The sequence below is a fragment of the Mustela nivalis genome (assembly GCF_964662115.1).
Source record: "Mustela nivalis genome assembly, chromosome: 17".
NCBI lineage: Eukaryota > Metazoa > Chordata > Mammalia > Carnivora > Mustelidae > Mustela > Mustela nivalis.
The window spans coordinates 681100-701668 of NC_139036.1; the positions used below are offsets into that span (position 1 = coordinate 681100).

General features: G+C 44.6%; 1 protein-coding gene and 1 long non-coding RNA gene across 7 annotated transcripts in view; both read left to right on the top strand.

Annotated features, from left to right (window-relative positions):
* The window catches only part of LOC309851908, a 224746-nt gene that overhangs the window by 24769 nt on the left and 179408 nt on the right, over nucleotides 1-20569 (top strand). The gene's annotated exons all lie outside the window — the stretch shown is intronic.
* LOC309851907 (conserved oligomeric Golgi complex subunit 2-like) lies at nucleotides 1665-16141 on the top strand. Of its 6 annotated transcripts, XM_082707810.1 has the most exons (4): nucleotides 1665-2417; nucleotides 9824-10003; nucleotides 11643-11770; nucleotides 12326-12795. In XM_082707810.1, exons 1-4 carry the CDS (start codon nucleotides 2361-2363, stop codon nucleotides 12366-12368), a joined length of 408 nt encoding a protein of 135 aa, XP_082563936.1. In that variant the 5' UTR covers nucleotides 1665-2360; the 3' UTR covers nucleotides 12369-12795. The 6 variants fall into 6 exon arrangements, 1 of the variants encoding a protein (XP_082563936.1); XR_014304985.1 differs by lacking the exons at nucleotides 1665-2417; nucleotides 12326-12795 and adding an exon at nucleotides 15481-16141 and having other exon boundaries at nucleotides 9798-10138; XR_014304986.1 differs by lacking the exons at nucleotides 1665-2417; nucleotides 12326-12795 and adding an exon at nucleotides 13741-14000 and having other exon boundaries at nucleotides 9798-10138.

Consider the following 20569-nt stretch of genomic DNA (forward strand, 5'->3'; position numbering starts at 1 on the left):
TATTTAAAGTTGCTAAAGCTTAAGAGTTCTTAGCACAAGAAAAAAATGTGTATGTTTGGTGATGGATGTTAACTAGTCTTAGGGTGATCATTTCACAACAGATAAAAATATGGAATTTTTATGTTGTACGCCTGAAACTAACATGTGTCCATTATATGTCAGTTTCTTTAAAAAGTAATTGATATTTTATTTTTTTAAAAATTATTTATTTATTAGACAGAGATCACAAGTAGGCAGAGAGGCAGGCAGAGAGAGAGACAGGGAAGCAGGCTCCCTGCTGAGCAGAAAGCCCAATGCAGGGCTTGAACCTATAACCCTGGGATCATGACCTGAGCTAACGACAGAGGCCTTAACCCACTGAACCAGCCAGGCACCCCAAAAGTAATTTATATTTTAAAGAGAAAGACTATGGCACCTGGGTGGCTCAGTCAGTTAAGCGTCTGCCTTCGGTTGAGATCTTGATTTCAGGGTCTTGGAATGAACCCTGGCATCAGGCTCCCAGCTCAGCAGAGAGCCGGCTTCTCCCTCTGCCCCTCCTCCCACTTGTTCTCTCCATCTCTCTCTCTCAAATAAAATCTTAAAAAAAAAAAAAAGTAAAGAGAAAGACCAAAACAAAGTCTGGAAGGATGTGAATCGCTGTGTTAAATAGTGAAGAAAAATAAACATTAACAGTGCTTAACTGCAGAGCATTAGAGAGTGGGTGATTTTTTTTTTTCTCTCTTACATAAGTATTTCTTGGTTGGTTGAAAGTTTGACAGTGAACATTTGTTACTTTTAAAATTAAGAAGAAAAAGCTGTTTCTATTTTGAGAAGACCCTCTTTGAAATGTATAATTAAAAGAAATAAAATGCCTGTAGAGTTAGGCAACTGGAGAGAATGGTCTTGGTGAGGGGCCCCCTTTCCCATAATCTTAGGAAGTGAGCAGACCCCATTATGTCCCTGTGTGTGTTCCCCTGCAGTAATACGGCCTCTTATTCTTTCTCTGATCTTATTTTTCTATGTAAAATGTGGTATCAGTGCAATCATTTTTTCTTTCTGGTTTGATTTTCAGGAAGATTTCGACGTCGATCACTTTGTGTCTGACTGTAGGAAGCGTGTCCAGCTGGAGGAACTAAGAGGAGATCTGGAACTCTACTATAAACTTTTAAAACAGCCATGGTCGAGCTCATCACAAGGATTATGCAGATTTTTGTCAACTTTTCCACAAACTTGGTAAACCTGAAATTCACAAGTCCTACACACACACACACACACACATTTTCTCTCTCCTTCATATTTATTAAAAGGGCAGAGTTTTTAGAAACCTTTCAGTTGATTACCCCACCAACCCCACCAGAAACTTGAAGAAATTACCAATTTCATTAATAAAAGATCTAAACTTTTTGGAATACATTTTTTTGTTTGTTTTAGTTTTTATTCATTTAAGGTTGCTCTAGTTTGATTATGTTTCAAATTCATTAGTCAACAGTGAAAAGTAAAGGATAATAATACCCAAGGGGTTGTTTTATTAGTTGCTAAGTGATTACCCTGAAGTCTTCCTTGATTTAGACTAATTTGTAGGAGTAAATGTCTACCACTCTTACAATGTTTAATTTACTCCCAGGTATATCTGTTAGCCAGAGCTAGGTTGAGGGAACATTGGCCAACATTGATATTTAAAAAGTTTGGTTTTATAAAAATATAAGAATGATTTGCAGTGAGCTTATCAATTGTTTGTAAAAGCTGTTTAGAAATGTTGAATTTTGTTACTTGGCAGAAAAGTCTCCTTGTTGATGCTTCATTTTGTTTTAAATCTGTTTGTCCAGAGAAGCACAGAAAGTTGCAGCTCCATGGGAATTTCAAGAAGCATTAAAATTAATGATGCACATTTGCTTTTGGGAAATATACCACTAAGATAAATATCCCAATAGGATTAAAAACCTAGAAAATTTTACTTCTGTTTAATTTCTATTTTTCTCAAGGCTTATAATAATGTTTAAGAGAGACGTAGCCCGTCAGACTTTCACATCACCTGGCTGAGTATCATCAATTAAAGACAGAGAACTGTTCACCTTCTGTGAAAAATTTTCACATTCATTTAAAATGTCATCTAAAGGCAAATTGTTCTTAAGGAAACTTTCTTTTCTCATGACTTCCCTTATTTTTATAGTTCCATGTATTTCAACAGATTTTTTTCATATTCTATGAACAATATTAATGGCCAAATAACACTTCTGTTGTTTAGCTAGTTATGTAGCAAAATACAGTTGTGCCAAAAAAATAACTTAAATCTGGTACTGCTTTGATCGTTAAATAGATACATCACTATTACTCCTTATCGTGATGTGTTTGTGCCAACCTGGTTTTGCCTTTAGGTTGGCATGGACAAAGCCCTCAATGAACTTTCTGTGCCTTTGGGACAGTTACGAGAAGTTCTGGTAAATCCCCAATTAATGAAAACAGTCTGCTGTGACGCCTGTTGTCCTCATCGGCTTTTCTCTAAGAATTCTTTTCATCTGTTAGTTTGGTGGTACTGGTGGTTGTATTTTAACGGTTCATGATTATAATATTCACCTTCAGAAGAGTTGTAAATGATTTTGTTTTTGCATATGCTAAAAACCTAAAAAAACATGTTCGATTTGAAGAAGACCTATTCTCAGAGTAGACAACCTTAAAATGTCAGGGGAGAGGAAGCATATTTCCAAATTCATCTTATTAATGCCACTTTGGTCATATGTAAGTGGTTTCTAACTTACGAATGACTTGTATTTTAACAGTTTGTAATCTTGTAAATATCCCCCCCACCCCACGTAATCTACGTGTGTTTAGGTTCCTGGGCTGATCTACAAAAACTGTGTAATCCCTAATGGAACTGAAGGATAATATAAATAAAATGTAATACTTAATAAATGTTACATTTGAATGTTCTCTCAGAAAAATCTCTGTTGTGGGAATGGGACTCCCCACCTCTAAGCCATTGAGAATAGGAACTTCACCTGGGTGAACAGTGGAGGGGCAGTTGTGGCATCACTTCTAACAGGAAACTGTGCTGCCCTGTCTCCCCCCCCCCCCATCTGTGTCTGGTGCCCTGACTTACGGCCTCTGTCCGTTCTGATGCCCTGTCGTGAACTTGTCATAAACGACACCATCCTTCCTTGTCTGTCTCCTCTAGCTTGAGTGGCCTCGTGCATCCCTCCCCTAAGACAGTGCCTGCATCCTAGAGAGAATATAAGGAGAACATAATTTAAGGGAAGACACAGTACATGGTTAGAACCAAGAAAAATGCGGAGTAATGGAAATATCAGTGCTGAGAAGCCTAGGGGAGGGGCAGGCAGGAAAGAGTTCATGAAACAGGTAAAAATCTTGAGTTGTGCCTTGAGGTAGCTAATACTTTCCATGGTTTATGTCTCATTTGAATTTTACAAAATCTTGTTAAAGATACTTTTTCTTGGAATGGAAGGGATTTTCATGGTCCGCTGTTGGATTCCACACCAGCCGCTGTGGGGCTCTCCCACTGCCTCCTTGGTGTGCCTCTTCCTCCCGGGGCCTCATAGTGGTGTTGTTTCCCAAGCCTAGCCTTCCTTTGGCCTCCCACTCTTCTCTCGAACCCCCTCCCTGGAGGCAGATTTGCTCTACTCACACAGGCTCCCGTCCCACCTCACCCCCTGCCATCACCATATACCCTCCCTTTTCCATGGCCTGTTTTTATGGCCACTTTGGTCCTGCTCAGCCACAGGCCTGACCTGCCTTTCTGGTCCCAACTCTGAAGCTGTTCTGTGAGATTCTCAGATCACTGAGGGATATGACTATATCTGTCTTCATTGCATCCCTGTAGGCTGCCACAATACTGATATCCAGGAGGTGTTTCATAATGTTGATGGAGTGAATTAATTCACCTTCCTGTGGAATTTTTGTGATCTGCCTACTTCATTCTAGTTGTTTCTGTTAACCTTTGTTTTGGCCCTAATTCCTAATTATCTCTTTGTTCATTAGCTTCTGGACATGTTTCTCTACCTCTGTGCTCTGCCTTTTTCTGGTCTTCTGTTCTTCATTCTTGATTCCTGGTATTTCCATACCCACATTTCATCATCATGCATCAGTGCTTTGACATTCTCTTGTTCTCCAAAATATGCAGAATCTAAAGACCTCATCTCAGTGAAGTTGGCCCTCCATTCCTATTTTTGCTTCTCTCCAGAAGGAAGCCTGCAGTGCACATGGCTGTGTGCCTGTCTGCCCCTGCCCCTGAGTATGTCTGCACTTACATCTGTTCCCCATCCCCTCCCCACCTCGGCAGCTGTGTACACATGGCTTTCAGAGTCCGATTCGAGCCCCGTCGCATTTCCAGACTCTCCTGTACTTTGCTTCATATTATCTGTTCTCCATTCTAAGCCCCCTCATCCCCATAACTTTCACTGTGTATGTGTCATTCTTCTTCTGGCCGTGCGACCCTGCCTTCGTGTCATTATGCCCCCAGATCATGAGTCCCCTCAACAGTAACTATGTCTGGTATATCATGTTTTTTTTTTTTTTTTTTTGGTCAATATCTGCATAGTACTGGTGCACAGGTATTAAGTTCTGTGGAATTGAATGAGATGTAGGAACTTGATAATGTGACAAAACAATGTCTGTAATACGTTTTATTTTTTATTCTTTTAAAGAGTCTCAGGTCATCAGTCAGTAAAGGAATTCGGGCAGTAGATGAACTAATGTGTAAACAACAGGACATAAGGAAGGAAAAGGTACCCTCCAGTAGATTTCTTATGCTGCATGCCAGTTGAAGCCCTCTCCTCTTTTCTCCACGAACTTGTCAGCACTATTCAGCTTTTTTTCAAAGCTCTCACGCATGTGCATTTTATGCATTACGTCACGTTATCTACCTGAAATAATAAGACAGAATTTCAGAGGTACCCACACAATCTCAAGATCACCCACTTTTTCCAGAACAAGAAACCGTGATAACTGTTGTCGGTGCAGTGCTTGACAGTTAACGACTGTATAAATTGTCAGTGGCCCTGTAAAGAAAATAGGCCTATATTAGAGACTAGGGGAGAAGTGGGCTTTCCAAAGCAAACTCAGCATTCTGCCGTAGGTTTGTTGTTATTTTCTGATCCTGTGTTCTTTATGTTCTGGTGTTCACTTTAATTTTTTCGATTCCCAGTAGTTAGCATGTGATGTTGGCTTAGTTTCAGGTGTGTGAGACAGGCAACAGCTCTGTACATCTGAGGGCTCACCCCGGGAGTGTTCCCCTTAGTGCCATCTCCAGTTTCAAGTGTCCCCGATGTCATTCATGATCATAACAATGTAGGGGCACTGCGGGCATTGGGAGTCTGGGCTTCTGACTCTCGCCTGCTGCTCTGTACTATGTTTTCTATGTGTATTATTAGCATATTTGTTAAAATCTCAGTGGGGAGAAAGCCTGTTTGAGGGACCTTCTGTTTAATTCGCCTCTGGATCTCCTCACAGCTTTTGTCCAAAGAATGCTTGTCATGCGCTTCCAGACAAAACAGTAAGCTTTATGAGAGCAGGGTGTATTTCTTGCTTTATTTTCTTGTGTCCCCCTCCTCCCCCACCCCCCGTCGGAATGAATGTCGAGCTCCCAGGGGTGTTCAGTAACTATTTATTGAATGGATGACTTTGTATTTTTTTGTTCCTTAAGGATGAGAGTTTTCATAATGTCCCTCAACCTCTTTGATAATATTTGTAGTGTAAAAGTTCTTTAATGATTTGGTGCTTGGGCATATAGGTATATGCACATGTAAACTGAGAGGGTCAGTACGATCGGAAGCCAAAGCTAAAACATGAATAAAGGGCCATAAGAAAACAAATGGAGGGGCGCCTGGTGGCTCAGTTCGTTAAACGTCCGACTCTTGATTTTGGCTCAGGTTATGATCTCAGGATCATGAGATTGAGCCCCGCATTGAGCTCTGTGCTCAGCAGGATGTCTGCTCGAGATTCTCTCTCTCCCTCTGCCCCTCCCCTGCACGCGCACATGCAGTCTCTCTCTCTCTCAAATAAACAAATCTTTTTAAAAAAATAGGAAAGAAATGCCCATAGAAAAATTCAGGATGGGGAAAAGAAGAAATAAGAGTATAGAATATGAGAAAGCAAAGTCTAGGGTTTTTTTTTTTTTCCTCTATAAACTTGCAATAGAATATGGAAGTATGCTTATTCTAGAATTAAGATTTGCATTCTTGAAAATTCTGTGTTTCATAGAAATATTCAAAATATAGCATGCCCTATATATTTGAAGTTAACTTTTGGTCTTATATTTTCCTGCATTTAGCATGGGAAATAAAGATGATTAAGAGTAAAGATGGTGACGTTTTTTGTTTGCTTAATTTTTATTTTTATAGATGTGTGTGTTGAGGCTTATACAAGTTATTTGATCAGTTGAAAAGATTGAAAAAATCTTAAATTCACAAAGTTCTAAAGAAACCTCTGCACTAGGGCGCCTGGGTGGCTCAGTGGGTTAAGCCGCTGCTTTCAGCTCAGGTCATGATCTCGGGGTCCTGGGATCGAGTCCCGCATCGGGCTCTCTGCTCAGCAGGGAGCCTGCTTTCTCCTCTCTCTCTCTGCCTCTCTGCCTACTTGTCATCTCTGTCTGTCAAATAAATAAATAAGTAATCTTTAAAAAAAAAAAAAAAAAAAAAGAAACCTCTGCACTAAAAGCAAGCAGGTAAGCATTTTTTTTTAACTAAGTAGCACATAAATTAATACTTCACATCCAGTCTAATTAGGTGGGGACAGCTTAGTTAGAATTCATTTCTGAACAAGAAGAAAATCCAGGTTTGTGGCTAGAATGTAGCTCCAGGAGAGTGGAGAGCATGAAATGGTGAAATCTATAACATGTTCCTATAAACCCTTTGGTTATAGACCACAGTTCCAACACTTCATTATGCTTGCAGTGTAAAAGTATATTTGGAATCACCTTCCCTGAGGACTAGCAAAGTCCTGTTGATCTTTAAGGCATACCTACCATTCATCTTGGTTTTTCTCCATCTCATTTTTTTTCCTAGACATGCCCAGAGTATTACCATTGATGTATTTTGCACCAGCATTATATTATTATGAAATAGTATAGGACACATCCAGTTGAAATTTACAAACAGGAAAGAAAAAGCTTATGAAATAGGAAAAAGATGATGGCTCTCTTTGTTATACTGTGATTGTCTTGTTCCCTTCCTGGTGTGAATTTTCAATCAGCCAGGGTAGATGAGTGACTCAGAAAATGAGTAGTTAGGTCCTGTCAGCACTGTGAGACGCACAGTGGTGCAGTGGGAGTAGCCGGGGCTGGTCCTACACATACCAGCTGGGCTGCCTGCGTCAAGGTCGCCTGGTGCCCTGTGTGCTCTGTTGTGTGAGGCTAACAGTCCCTCCCCCTGCAGGGGGAGTTAGGTTTCTAAATTGTAGGAATTAAGGTTTTAGATTTGGAAGGAACTTGAGAGACCATATGCTCCACATGTCTCATGATGGAGATTAAGAACGGACACATCCCAAAGGAAGCGATTCTCTGGTCCTAGGTCTCTGACCCTTTCACATCAAGGCATTCAACTAAGTGGTCAGCCTCCACTGTGCTTGTGTCTCTAGCCCGTTGCACTCGTGCTTCTGCCCAGGTTCGTCCACACTTAGCAGACAGTCTGTACGCGGCCCTTCTGCAGCCCGTGTGTCTCCAGCGGCTCTGCTTTGCTGCGGCCCTTGGCAGCACCTGCAGCCCCTCCAGCCATGTCCACATTCAGCCCCTGGGGAGCTGGCCCTCCAGTGTTCTTCTCGTCTTTGCTGTTGCTACTGTGCTCCTCGGATAGAAACACCTCAGTGAGCTCTTTGTCTACAATCCTGTCCCTTTGCAGCACTGTCCTTGATAAACAGCCATTGTGCGCTTTCTTGCTCAGAATTACCTTGGAGGACTTTTTTCTCCAGAAGAGCAGCTCTGAGCTCTGGAGTCAGGAAAGCCAGAGCAGTGTCAGCGCGTGGTAAATCCATCTTGCTCTGCTAGGCCCAGAAATGCCGAGATAAGGATAAATAGGAAATGCGCATGGGATCAGTCAGTAGAGGTTGGGATTAGGCTTCTGCATTGGTCATGCCCAGCACCTGCCTTCCCTCCACACCAGTTCTGATGCTCTGGGATGGGGCACACCGTGGCAGGTCTCCAGACATTTTTGGGTTTCCTTACAGTGTGTTTCCTCACTACCTGACTGCCCATCCTCAGATGTGGGATGCCTCATAGAGCCCAGCAGGGGCGTTGGGGCCTTTGTTGTGTTTTTTTTTTCTTTCACTGTTTGGCTTCCTTTTGAATGGGGTTGATGCTTTCTAATGTGGGGGGCAAGAGGGAAGTGTATCCAGTCCACTTGATGGCAGATGCACTGTGAGTGATTTCTCACCAGCTCCCAGAGCACCGAGCTTGCTCTTTCTGCCGTTGGGTAAATGTAAACTTGGAGTCCTCTGCTCTGAGCAATTTCCCAGGTTGCTGCTAGGCGGTCAGTTTTAGCTGATTGAGGAGACAGCAGTAGTTGGTACTGGGGAGGTACTTGGGAGGGAGAATGAGGTAGGCGGAGAAGAAGAGGGGGATTCGCGTATGAACGGTAGGACAGGGCAAGAGAGAGGAGGGGGTTAGGGAATGGGAGAATAAGGGCATGAATGGGAGAGCCTGAGAAACGTGGTGGAAACATGCAGCTGTACCCACACTGACCTAAAATAGCTCCATCCCCTTGCCTGGGCCCTGTGGCCCGGGCCAGGCTGCGTCGGTGGCTTCTATGACCTCCCCACTCCTCACCCCTCGCACCAGGGGCCTGCTGCACAGAGAGTTTGTCCTGAAAATTGATGGCGTGCATTTGCAGGTGCCTGAGCACTGTAAGGCATGGGGGGGCGGTGGGGGTGGCAGGTTTTAACTTTGGGAATTACACTTCTCTAATTGTCTCTACTAGCCCTCTCTGGACTAGAGAGATTTTGGAGAGAATTGCCACAGAATTTAACCAGTTACACTTTCATGCTGTTCAGAGCAAAGGCATGCCTCTTCTGGACAAAGTAAGACCAGCAAGTGTTGGTTTCGATTTTCAATTTGCTGTTTGCGAATTTCCTGGATGATTTTGCTTTGACCTAGCATTGCCCCCTGATAATTGCTACTCTACAGGATTTTGAAGCTAGCTTTGAATTTTTTTTTTTTTTTCAGTATCTCCTGCTTGGGACCCTGCTTCCATTATGTCACACTAGATAGATTTTGTGTAAAGACACAAGCGTAGTCTCCAAACTATGCAATTAAAATTAATTCTGAATTTCATGTAACTTGACACATCATATGATGTAGTCAGAGTTCATTTATCCAAAGCCCTTGACTGGGTTTAAATGCACGTTTGTCAGATTTACTCCGTAGCTTAAGAGGCAAATAACTTTTTGTCGTTCCGTAATTGTCTCAACTTCACTTTGATGAAGCCGACTTACTTTCAAAGAAATCATAGGGAGGGGACGCCTCAGTGGCTCAGTCAGTTAAGCCACTGCCTCTGGCTTAGGTCATGATCCCAGGGTCCTGGAATCGAGTCCCACCTTGGGCTCCTTGCTTGGCAGGAAGCCTGCTTCTCTTTCTGCCTGTGCCTACTTATGTGCTTGTGCTCTCTCTCGACAAATAAATAAATAAAAACCTTTAAAAAAGAAAGAAAGAAAGAAAGCAATCATGGGGAGAAGAGATTCATTGTTATTCTCTAGGAAATGTTGGGATTTTAATCTTACATATATTCTGATAGAATTAGAGGCTCGCTTTATATATATAACACATATGTATATAAATTATACACATATATTTGAGCTTTTAGAAACTGTTGGACCTTCTTTCCTGGTCTCTCTGTTCTTGCAGCGTATAGCCCACATTACGGCCATGCTGCAGCAGTCCCTGGGAGGCCTGCTGCTAGAAGGGCTTCAGACTTCCAATGTGGACATCATACGGCACTGCCTCCAGACTTATGCTACAATTGACAAGACACGGGATGCAGAGGCGTCAGTCGGTCAAGTACTGGTGAAACCGTACATGGATGAGGTTTGTGCCCCCATGCACCTCATTCCACAAACACAGAGCATCTAATCTGGCTTCGTTTCTTGACTGGGTGCGAGAGAGCTCAGGGCTCTTCCTTGAAGATGCTCTTAGTTCCTGCTCTTCTGGTTGTAAGAAAAGGTTGGTCCCGCTTGGAGCCCATCAGCATGGCAGGAATCAGGCATGCGCTCTTGTCTCTTCCAGTGATGCCATAACTCAGGGATCATCTTAATTTAGTAGGGGTGAGGGACTTGCCTAGGAAGAAGGTACGGATCAGAACATTTTCAGGTCAATTTCCATTTCCATAAGTTATACGTTAATGAAGTTGCCGAAAAGCGTGACCTCACCAAGGCGCCCGTGCCCACTGGAGGAGCTGGAAGACAGCTCTGTGCGCAGGGAAAGTCTGTGAGGGGAGGCATCTTCGCAGAATTGATGTGGCTTAAGTCTTGAAGACCATGGGGGAGTTTGCCAGGCTAGGAAGGTGAGAGGGAGGGAATATTCAAAGATAAAGGGCTTTGAAGGGTGATTTAGCGGAGTCGTACCTTAAGTCCGGAACTTGGTTACCCAGTGTTCTTGACCTATAAGGATACAGTAAAATACAGGGAGTCAGTGTATCCTGCCTCTGAGCGGCCGGAGTATGGGCTGCACCATGTGAGGCCGCCAGCAATCAGCAGCTTCCAACTTAGAGAGCGTCGGATTCATCTAGTTCAGGCTGACAGAAGTCATGAAGCCAGTCTCAGCGTTTGAGGGCTTTCTTCCAGTCACCTGCCAGTGCGAGTGTTCTTTCTGTCTGGTAAGTATAAAGCTACCCACCATGACTTCAGGATGAAAGGCTTCCAGTTTTAAAACGAGACAGTATCCCAGTGATAGAAGTAAATTGAAGGATTAATTTCAGTAATCTTCTCAGCTTCATTAAGACTACTAAAAGTAAATGATCTGTCAGTTCTTTGTATGTATCCTATTATACTTCATAGCTCTCTCTGTGGGGGTGAAAAAGATCACATTATTCTTTGTCACTAAATGAAAATATTTTAGTTATTTAATTTATGCCCTTTTCATTGAATTGAATCTAATATGCTAAATTAGGGAAGTACTTTACGTTTCCGTGTCATTAAATGAACTGTGGCCACGTTTGTATTTTAAGTTTGTATGCTTGTCATTCACCTCCTGCAACTCAGCCTCACCAAAAAAAATAAAATACTAAAGCAAAATAAGATGTGTTTTCTTCCATCACTTTCCATCACAGCCCTTTCCCTGTTCTGGAGACGGTAGAGGATAAGGCCAGGGTGAAGATGGTACAGAGCTGTTGTCTGCAGATACAGTATTTTGCTTTTAAGCTCAGAAGGGAAGCAGATGAGTGTGTGTGATGTTTTAGCTTCAGGCCAGTCTCTGTCCCTCAGCCTCTGTGTCCCCCAGGGTTGGAGCAGTATTCCCAAATTCCGGGACCTAGATTTTTATGCTGTTGTTACTTACCTCCTGTTTAGAAAGCATACTGAGTGGGGAGGGGGAAGAACGAAGTGCATTTTTAAGGTTTACTCGATTCTTTTCTCTGTAGTGTATAGTTCATACTTCTCTTTTAGGTGCTTTAAAAACAAACAAACAAACAAACAAATGAATAAAAATAAAACGCTCTTCCTTCTGCTAGGTGATTGTAGAGCAGATCGTTGAGTCTCATCCGGACGGCCTGAAGATCATGTATGCTAATAAGCTCCTGGAGTTCCTTCCTCACCACTGCCACCTTCTTCGAGAGGTCACAGGAGGAGCCATCTCAAGGTGATGTAAACTGCTGTGTATGCACCTGAGCTCAGTTTAGTGACCACCTGTCACCTCCTCATGTGCCGCTGATCCCTGGCTGTCCTGTCAGACCCGGGAACGTGGGAACGTGTGCTCTTCCCTATTTGTTACCAGTGCTGTGAGGCAGGTGTCGCTTGCCTGGGTTTACAGGGAAGGGAATGAAGAGTGGGGACGAATCTTAACGGTGACATTTCTGTGACTCCAGAGCCTCTGCTTTTCTCTTGTCTATACTTTCTTCTTAACCAGGTTCAAAATCAGAATTGGTTTCCTTCCATTATTGTGATGTCATCATCGGTCTAGAAATACCAATTCATTTTAATTCAACACGTTTTATACTGATGGCAATTAAAGTCATGAACGGTTTTCCCTCCGTCTCTTATTTCATTTCCATGGCTTTCCAGGTCTGCTTCATGAATATCCCATTACCTTCCACCATCTCCGTCATCCCAGTCCAGACCTTTGTCGCCTTTTGTTCGAGGGTAGCAGGCTCTCCCCACCTGGTCTCCCAGCTCCACCTGTCCCTCTTCATTGCAGCCCTCAGCTGTCCCACCTGCCCAGAGCTCTGCAGCCTTCCTGAGTCGCTCGTGGCTTCTCATCGCCCACAGAGGAGCATCCAGTCTTCCTGCGCAACCTGTGACCCTTGGTGCTTGAGTCCTAGTGGTTCTCTGCTGTAGAACTTTTTACTGTGGAACTTTACCCCATACCACTATGGTTCCTGGCCAGACAGGAGCACTTGACCTTACCTAACACACCCGGTACAGAAGATCCCTGACTTCACCTTGGTTCAGTTTATGGTTTTTTGACTTTTTATAATAGTGCAAAAGTGATATGCATTTAGTTTGGATCTTTTCCCAGGCTGGCGATCTACAGTAGGGTCCTCCTTTGTAATGCTTGGCAGGGGCAGCGAGCACAGCCCCCAGGCAAACCACGTGATCACGAGGGTCAGCAACCAACACACTTGAACCGTCCTGTTCTGGCTTTCAGTGCACTGTTTAGTAAGTTACATGAGATACCAGACATTTTATTGTGAAATGGGCTTTGTGTTAGAGGATTTTGCCCAATTGTGCAATACTGTAAGTTTCTCAACACATTTAAGTTAGGCGGGGCTAAGCTCTGATGTTCAGTCGCTTAGGTGTTTTCCATGCATTTTCAACTAAAGAGATTTCCAGCTGAACAATGGGTTTATTAGAAGCCGAGGCCGTCATAAGCTGAGGAACATCTGTCTGTACTGTGCGCCTCTGTGTTTTCCTTCATTGCTTCCTGTCTCATATCCCTTTGTCTTTCTGTTGATCTGTCACTCCACATGAAGCTCCAGTCAAATACAACTTCTTTTTTTTTAGGTTATTTATTTAATTACTTATTAGAGAAAGCATAAGCAGAGGGGGAGGCAAAGAGTGAAGCAGGCTCCTCACTGAGCAGGGAGCCCGATGTGGGACTCGATCCCAGGACCCTGAGATCATGAACTGAGCCACCCAAGCGCCCCCAGGCTATGGTTATTTCAAGAAAAAGTCCTATTTGTGAATTCTTCATCTAGTGAAGATGAATTAAAATCAGAAAGTCAACTCTGCCACCTTTAAAAACCCAGGAACAGAAAAAAAATTCCACGACCAGGTATAACCCTATCCACAATAAATCACTTTCAATCCAGTCCTGAAAACTAATACAGAGTAGGAAGAAAGCATTACAGAAAAATTTTGTTTTCATTAATCAAGCTGGAAAATAACGGTCCTTACATGAATGCCCTTTAGGAAGACAGTTCTTATAGTTTTATGTTGATGGAAACTAACATTACATTCGAAATGCATGTTAAAACCATGACTGTAGACTAACTACCACTTTCAGTTATCAGAAGATGAAAAATGGTCAAGAGTTACCCAAACTGAATCCTGGTTCCTCCTGGAAAATGTGTTCCTAACTGAACTACTGTGCTCTTTCTGTATCTTACACAGCAGACACTGCGATGCACAAACACATCCAGAAGGCCTTTGAGGGCTGACAGCCTGCTGGAACAATGAGGAATTCACCTAGGTTTCTGCCTTTCTGCCTGGCCCAGAAAGTTCTGGGTAACCCAGGTGACGTGTCATGAGAATACAAGTGTGCCTTACACCGTACGTATCATCTCCTCAGGGTAGACACCAAAATCCATGTTTGTATATGAAAATCCGAGATGCGTACAGAAATCAAGAGTGATTCTGTCATCTTGAAAGAAAAACACACTGTTGCACTGCCACATGCCTCGTTTCTCCTCGAGTGACTGTAGGAAGTAGGGATTGCAGTCTGAAGTCTCAGAAAGAAAAATTAGAGTAAGGGCAACACCTGAAGTTTACTCCTGAAAATACTTGGAGAACGACTGTGACCAATAAACCAGGGCTAAGTTCATGAGACTATGTCAATGAGCTTATACATCCCATGTCCTGGTCAAACCCTCATGTCTGGGAGATGGAGGGACGTCTTCATCTTCCAGAGCTACTATTAGGGAAAAAGGTGGAGACAATACTGACTGAGTCCCTACTTCAGCAGGAGAGCCAAAAACACCTTGCCCCTCCATAATCCCAAATGAAAATAAACATCTCGGGGCGCCTGGGTGGGTTAAGCTTCTGCCTTTGGCTGGGATGGAGCCCCACATCAGGCTCTTTGCTCAGTGGGGAGCCCACTTACCTCCTTCTCTCTCTGCCTGCCTCTCTGCCTACTTGTGATCTCTGTCTGTCAAATAAATAAAATAAATAAAATCTTTAAAAAAGAAGAGAAAAGAAACATCTCATTTTACTAGTGTGCAGGAGAAATTATTATTATATTATTATTAGATGATATTATTATTATTATTATTATTATTATTGTACTATATTGTTAACCATTTGAATTTGGACACCTAAAATTTTTAATAAAATATGAAGGCCTTTTTTTTTTTAGATTTTATTTATTTGAAAGACAGAGATCACAAGTAGGCAGAGAGGCAGGCAGAGAGAGGAGAAAGCATGCTCCCCACTGAGCAGAAAATCCGATGCGGGGCTTGATCCCAGGACCCTGGGATCATGACCTGGGCTGAAGGCAAGAGGCTTTAGCCCACTGAGCCACACAGGCGCCCCATGAAGGCTTTTTTTTTTTTTTTTAAAGATTTTACCTATTAATTTGACAGAGATATCACAAGTTAGGCAGAGAGGCAGGCAGAGAGAGAGAGAGGAGGAAGCAGGCTCCCCGCTGAGCAGAGAGCCTGACGTGGGACTCGATCCCAGGACCCTGGGATCATGACCTGGGCTGAAGGCAAGAGGCTTTAGACCACTGAGCCACCCAGGCATCCCATGAAGGCTTTTTTTAAAGAACAAAAACTTCAGACTATATCTTTATCCTAGAAGTTCCCACTACAACTGGCTTCTGTCTTGGCCAACATTTAGCCATTCAGATAAAGTCCGTATTTAGTGCTTCGTGTGTATGCATGTGTAAAATAAGAGGACAGTCATAAATCTTTAAGATTGTGTATAATAACCGTGAAATAAGGATTCTTGATACACAAGGTGTCGTCTGGGGAAAACAGCTGGAGAACAGTATGCAGTTTTCAAATGACGGAGGGGAAATACGCATTCGGTTATGAGAAAGGGAAGGAGAACAAGACCAAATATTAATAAAAGGGAAAAAAGCTTTTTCTGCCATCTTTCTGTGCCGCAGTAACAGTGTGAACAAATGTCTCACAGATGCCCTCAAGAACATTAACACTGCTGAAAGGGGAGGCGAAGGCCAGGTTCTTAGGAGGCCATGCACCAAAGTCCTCATCCCGTTTCCTCACTGTGATGACGAAGCATGAGTACATTGGCAAATTTGAAATTATTGATGACCACAGAGCTGGGAAAACTGCTGTGAACCTCACGGGCAAGTTAAACAAGTGTGGCATGACCAGCCCTAGACTTGTATAACTGAAAGATCTAGAAAAGTGGCAGAATATTTCCATCCCCTCAGTTTGGTTTCACTGCATGGAAAAATTATTCTTCATAAAATCCTGGGATTCCTTTTTCCTAGAAATATAATATACATGGCACGTGAAATTCCTCAATGGGAAAAAAAAAAGGAAAATAAATTACAGTCAACTAATGTTTGACAAGGGTGCCAAACAATTCAATGGGGGTAAGAACAGTATTTTACTCCCAAGCAGCCACATGCAAATAATGAAACAGGAGTCCTGCCTCACACCATACAGAGAAAATAACCCAAAATGCATCAAAGACATAAATGTAAGCATTAAAATGATAAAGTTCGGGATGCCTGGGTAGCTCAGTTGGTTGGACGGCTGCCTTCTGCTCAGGTCATGATCCCAGAGTTCCCGGATCGAGTCCTGCATTAGGCTCCAAGCTCCACAGGGAGTCTCTGCTTCTCCCTCTGACTTTCTCCTCGCTCATGCTCTCTCTCATTGTCTCTTTCTCAAATAAATAAAATCTTTTAAAAAATAAAAATAAAGTAAAATGATAAAGTTTTCAGAAGAAAACACAAAGGTAAATGTTAGTGGTCTTGAATCTAACAACGGCCCCTCAGCCAAACACCAAAGTCAAGCAACTTAAAAAAATAATAAACAAATAAATGGGACTCAACCAAAATATCCCAGTTTTGTGCTTCCAAGGACCCCATTGACAAAGTCAAAAGACAAGCCACTAAATGGGAGAAAATATTTGCAGGTCATATATAAGGAACATGCATTCAGACTGTGTGACGAATTCTTACAACTCAAATAAAAAGACAACCAAGTGAAGAAATGAGCAAAGAGGGGCGCCTGGGTGGCTCAGAGGGTTAAGCTGCTGCCTTCGGCTCAGGTCATGAACTCGGAGTCCTGGGATGGATCCCCGTATCAGGCTCTCTGCTCAGCAGGGAGCCTGCTTCTTCCTCTCTCTGCCTGCCTCTCTGCCTGCTTGTGATCTCTCTCAATAAATCTCTCTCAAATAAATAAATAAAATCTTTTTAAAAAAATGAACAAAGCGGCGCCTGGGTGGCTCAGTGGGTTAAGCCGCTGCCTTCGGCTCAGGTCATGGTCTCAGGGTTCTGGGATCGAGTCCCACATCGGGCTCTCTGCTCAGCAGGGAGCCTGCTTCCTCCTCTCTCTCACTCTCTGCCTGCCTCTCTGCCTACTTGTGATCTCTGTCTGTCAAATAAATAAAATCTTTAAAAAAAAAAAAAAGAAAATAGACATCCTTATTTCCCTCGGAAAACATTTCTTTCTTACACCTAAGGAAAGACATATTTGTAAAGATTAATTGCATACTAGGCAACAAAGGAAACCTTTACAAGGCTTCCAAATTAAAGATTTAAAGAACAGTTCTTTGATCACAATCCAGTAGAATCAGAATTAGATAACCTGGTAACAAAAAATTGAAACTACATACAAGTTAAGAAATACAGTCTTCAGCCAAAGAAGAAATCATAAGACGACTGAAGAAAATCTTGAAAGCAATGGAAAGGAGACTATTTCATACCAAAACTTACAGAAGACACCAGAAGTTTTACTCTAAGGAAACGTTAGTGTCAAATATCTTCAATTTCAAGCATTTTTTTGAATAAAAGAAACGACTCATTTAAACCCATCAGAAAAGGGCAGCTCAATCAAAAGAAAGGAAGTAGTTATAATAAAGATAAATTTTTTTTAAAGATTTTATTTATTTATTTGACAGAGATCACAAGTAGGCAGAGAGGCAGACAGAGAGAGAGAAGAGGAAGCAGGCGCCCTTCCGAGCAGAGAGCCCGATGCGGGACTCGATCCCAGGACCCCGAGATCATGACCTGAGCTGAAGGCAGAGGCTTAACCCACTGAGCCACCCAGGCGCCCCCTGGCTCCAACTTCCAAAGATGGTGTATGAGATACCTTTGGTGGGAAGGAATGAAGATCAGCAACTGTCCTTGATTCTGCTTCTCAGGAAGGCATTGTGATGTGGTGCCCAGGACTTTGGAGACAGACACACACTTGGTGCCCGCCGGCTCTGCCGCTAAAGCAACACCTTCCAGAGGGCAGCTGCAGGCACCGGGTGGCGTCACACAGGGTCAGACCCGGAAGGCACTCAGCTATGTACCCCTTCCACCATCCTGCTGGGGTTAAAAAATTTACTATATATATTTAAAAAAAAGAACCAGGGACGCCTGGGTGGCTCAGTTGGTTAAGCAGCTGCCTTCGGCTCAGGTCATGATCCCAGTGTGCTGGGATCGAGTCCCACATCGGGCTCCTTGCTCAGCAGGGAGCCTGCTTCTGCCTCTGCCTGCCATTCTGTCTGCCTGTGCTCGCTCTCCCTCTCTCTCTCTCTGATAAATAAATAAAATCTTAAAAAAAAAATAAAAAAAGAACCAGAATAGTGGGAATGAATGAAAGATAAAAGTTTTCCAATGAAGTAGTGGTAGTTCTCTTGTAGTACTTTCTCTCTCTCTCTCTCTCTCTCTCTCTCTTTTTTTTTTCTTTCTTGGTTTGTTTTCTGGGGAAGGGGCCTGCCATGTGGGTTTTCAGTCAATGATGTTCCCTGACTTAAGTCCTCCCGCCCCCCTCAAGGGGGTGGGCTCTGAGGAAACTTTTTTTTTTTCAGGCTTTTGTTCTCTGGCGGTTTTTTGTTTGTTCACTTTTTTTTCTCACTTTGACCGCTTTTGATGGTTTTTGTAGTTTTAGAGGAAAACAAACCGCACCCTGATCTCCCTCTCAGAGAGAAGCCTCAGTCTGGCTGCAGAGCCCAAATAAGTTCCCCCTTGGCCACTGGCAGAGCAGGTTCCAAGTTGCTGTCCCTGGGGATGGAGGATCTTTTGCTTGTACCCAAAAGCACAGCAGCAGCAGCAGCTTTGGGCACCTCTAGACCGCTAGAGAGGTTCCAAGCAGCAATCGCACACTGAGATTTTCCCGCTGGCCCGGGCTGGGAGTGCCTGGTCTTTCTGGGTCTAAGAGCGCCCACCTTGCCCGCACCAATTTCAGGGAAGGCAGAGGTTCGCGCGCGGGTCTCAGGCTCTGAGAATGGGGCACAGGTCCGAGAGCACCAGGCTGGGCCTTCGCGCACCTCACTGGGGCGAGAGTTTGGTGCAGGCTCTGAAACAAGGGCCTGTATCAAAGGGCACTGGCTGGGCCTTTATACCTCTCTCAAGGGAGTATCTCAGGCTCTATAGCAGGACTCTTGCATTCTGCCGCCTGGTGTGGCTCCCATCCCCTCACAGGAAATGGACCCCATGCATTCTCCTTGCACTGGCAGCTTAGGGACCAAGAGCTGGTTTCTCTGCCGCACTCTCTGCCTCAGCGCCACGGGAGGCTTCCTGGGACCGGGGACTTAAGCCCCTGTCCCTAGCCGCCCGGAGTCCTACAATTTCCCCTGAGATCCTTTGCTCTTTTGGAGTGCTTTCAACCAGTCTCCGAGTTAATGCTGGTCCCCAGATGCAGGGCACTCTCGCTCGTATTGGGGTATTACTTTCCAACTGGTTGCCTCTGGTAGCTCCCTCCCCCTTTTGTTTATCTTCTGATATCAGTTCACAGTTCCCACCCCGCTTTACCTGCCCACTGGCTTCTTCTTCCCCTGTAGAGATCCAGACGTGTATAATTCTGATCTAAGGCTGATTTCATGGGTGATTGGAGTTCATGGGTGATTGGTAGGTAATCAGCTCATTTTGGGGCACAAGTTGAAAAGACGCCTCCTCCTACTTCTGCGCCATTTTGTCCCCCCTCTTAAATTTTTTTTTCATTGTATTTGACAGCACAAGTAGAGGGAGAGGATGAAAGAGAAGCAGGATCTGCACTGAGCAGGGAGCCAGATGCAGGGCTGGATCCCAGGACCCTGGACAGATGCTGCACTGAGGGAGCCACCCAGACACCCTTTTAGACCTAGGATGCAGGTAGGAGAAGCAAGCCAGGGGTTCCTTGGCCCAACACTAATGACCATGGCTCAGACAAATCCATCTTCCACTGCAGGCTTCCAGATACTCTGCGAAGGAGACATTCCCCTTCCTGTCCCTGAATGCTCTGCCAGTTCAAGGCAGATTCATGTTTCTGAGGGTTCCTCTTTGGTCATTCTGTCAGGGACAGCCAAGAGGGCTCCAAGCCTGTGTGGACCCCAGACCTGGGGATCCCAGCCCTGAACTCTTTCCTCTGCCCTTGATGACCCCAGAATAGATCAATTCAGCAACTGTCAATCCATGCCAGGCCAGGGAACAAACACAGCAGTACACAAATCAACTCGCCTTGGTCCCAGGAGCCTGGATTCCCCAAGGAAGGCTTCACCTGGTTTCTGAAGGGGATTCTGGGGGTTCCAAGATGGCCATGGGTGGAGCCCACCAGGTAGAGAGGCCCCTGGAGAGTGTCCACTGGCACTGAGCAGACGGAAGATCCCCTCAGGCCTTCCCTCGCGGCTCCACTGTGCCCTGGGGAGAGAAAAGGGCCAGCCACACCGCACCGGGGCCACAGCTCGGCCGCCCAGGAGCAGCAGCGGGCCTAGCCTGGAGCTCAAGCAGTGGCAGGGAGGCCGGGACTGGGCGGGGGGGGGGGGGGGGGGCTGGGGTCCTGGAGTCAGCAGAAGAGCAGCGGGAACCGGCAGGGGGCGCAGCCAGGCCCCTCACCGGACCAGACAGACAGGAGGCTGGGCGAGGGCACGCGGGCCTGCAGAGGCCTGCACCGGTGTTTGCCGCCCCCCACCCGCCTCAGCCCGCCCGCACCTGCCTGCCCCGCCCACCGCCTTCTGCGGGCTCAGCGAACTCACTGTGCAAGTAGCGCCTCCTGGGGAGGCAGGGGTTCTGGGCTCGCGGGGCAGGGCATGGGGGAGTGCATCGGTGCCCCGCTGACTCAGGTAC

What these genes read in the sequence shown, in the direction of transcription:
- LOC309851907 (XM_082707810.1), top strand. Translation starts at nt 2,361, where the DNA reads ATGGACAAAGCCCTCAATGAACTTTCTGTGCCTTTGGGACAGTTACGA. An exon ending in GACAGTTACGAGAAGTTCTG is followed by an intron (nt 2,418 to 9,823) that starts GTAAATCCCCAA and finishes CTGTTCTTGCAG; the next exon opens with CGTATAGCCCACATTACGGC. An exon ending in TGAAACCGTACATGGATGAG is followed by an intron (nt 10,004 to 11,642) that starts GTTTGTGCCCCC and finishes TCCTTCTGCTAG; the next exon opens with GTGATTGTAGAGCAGATCGT.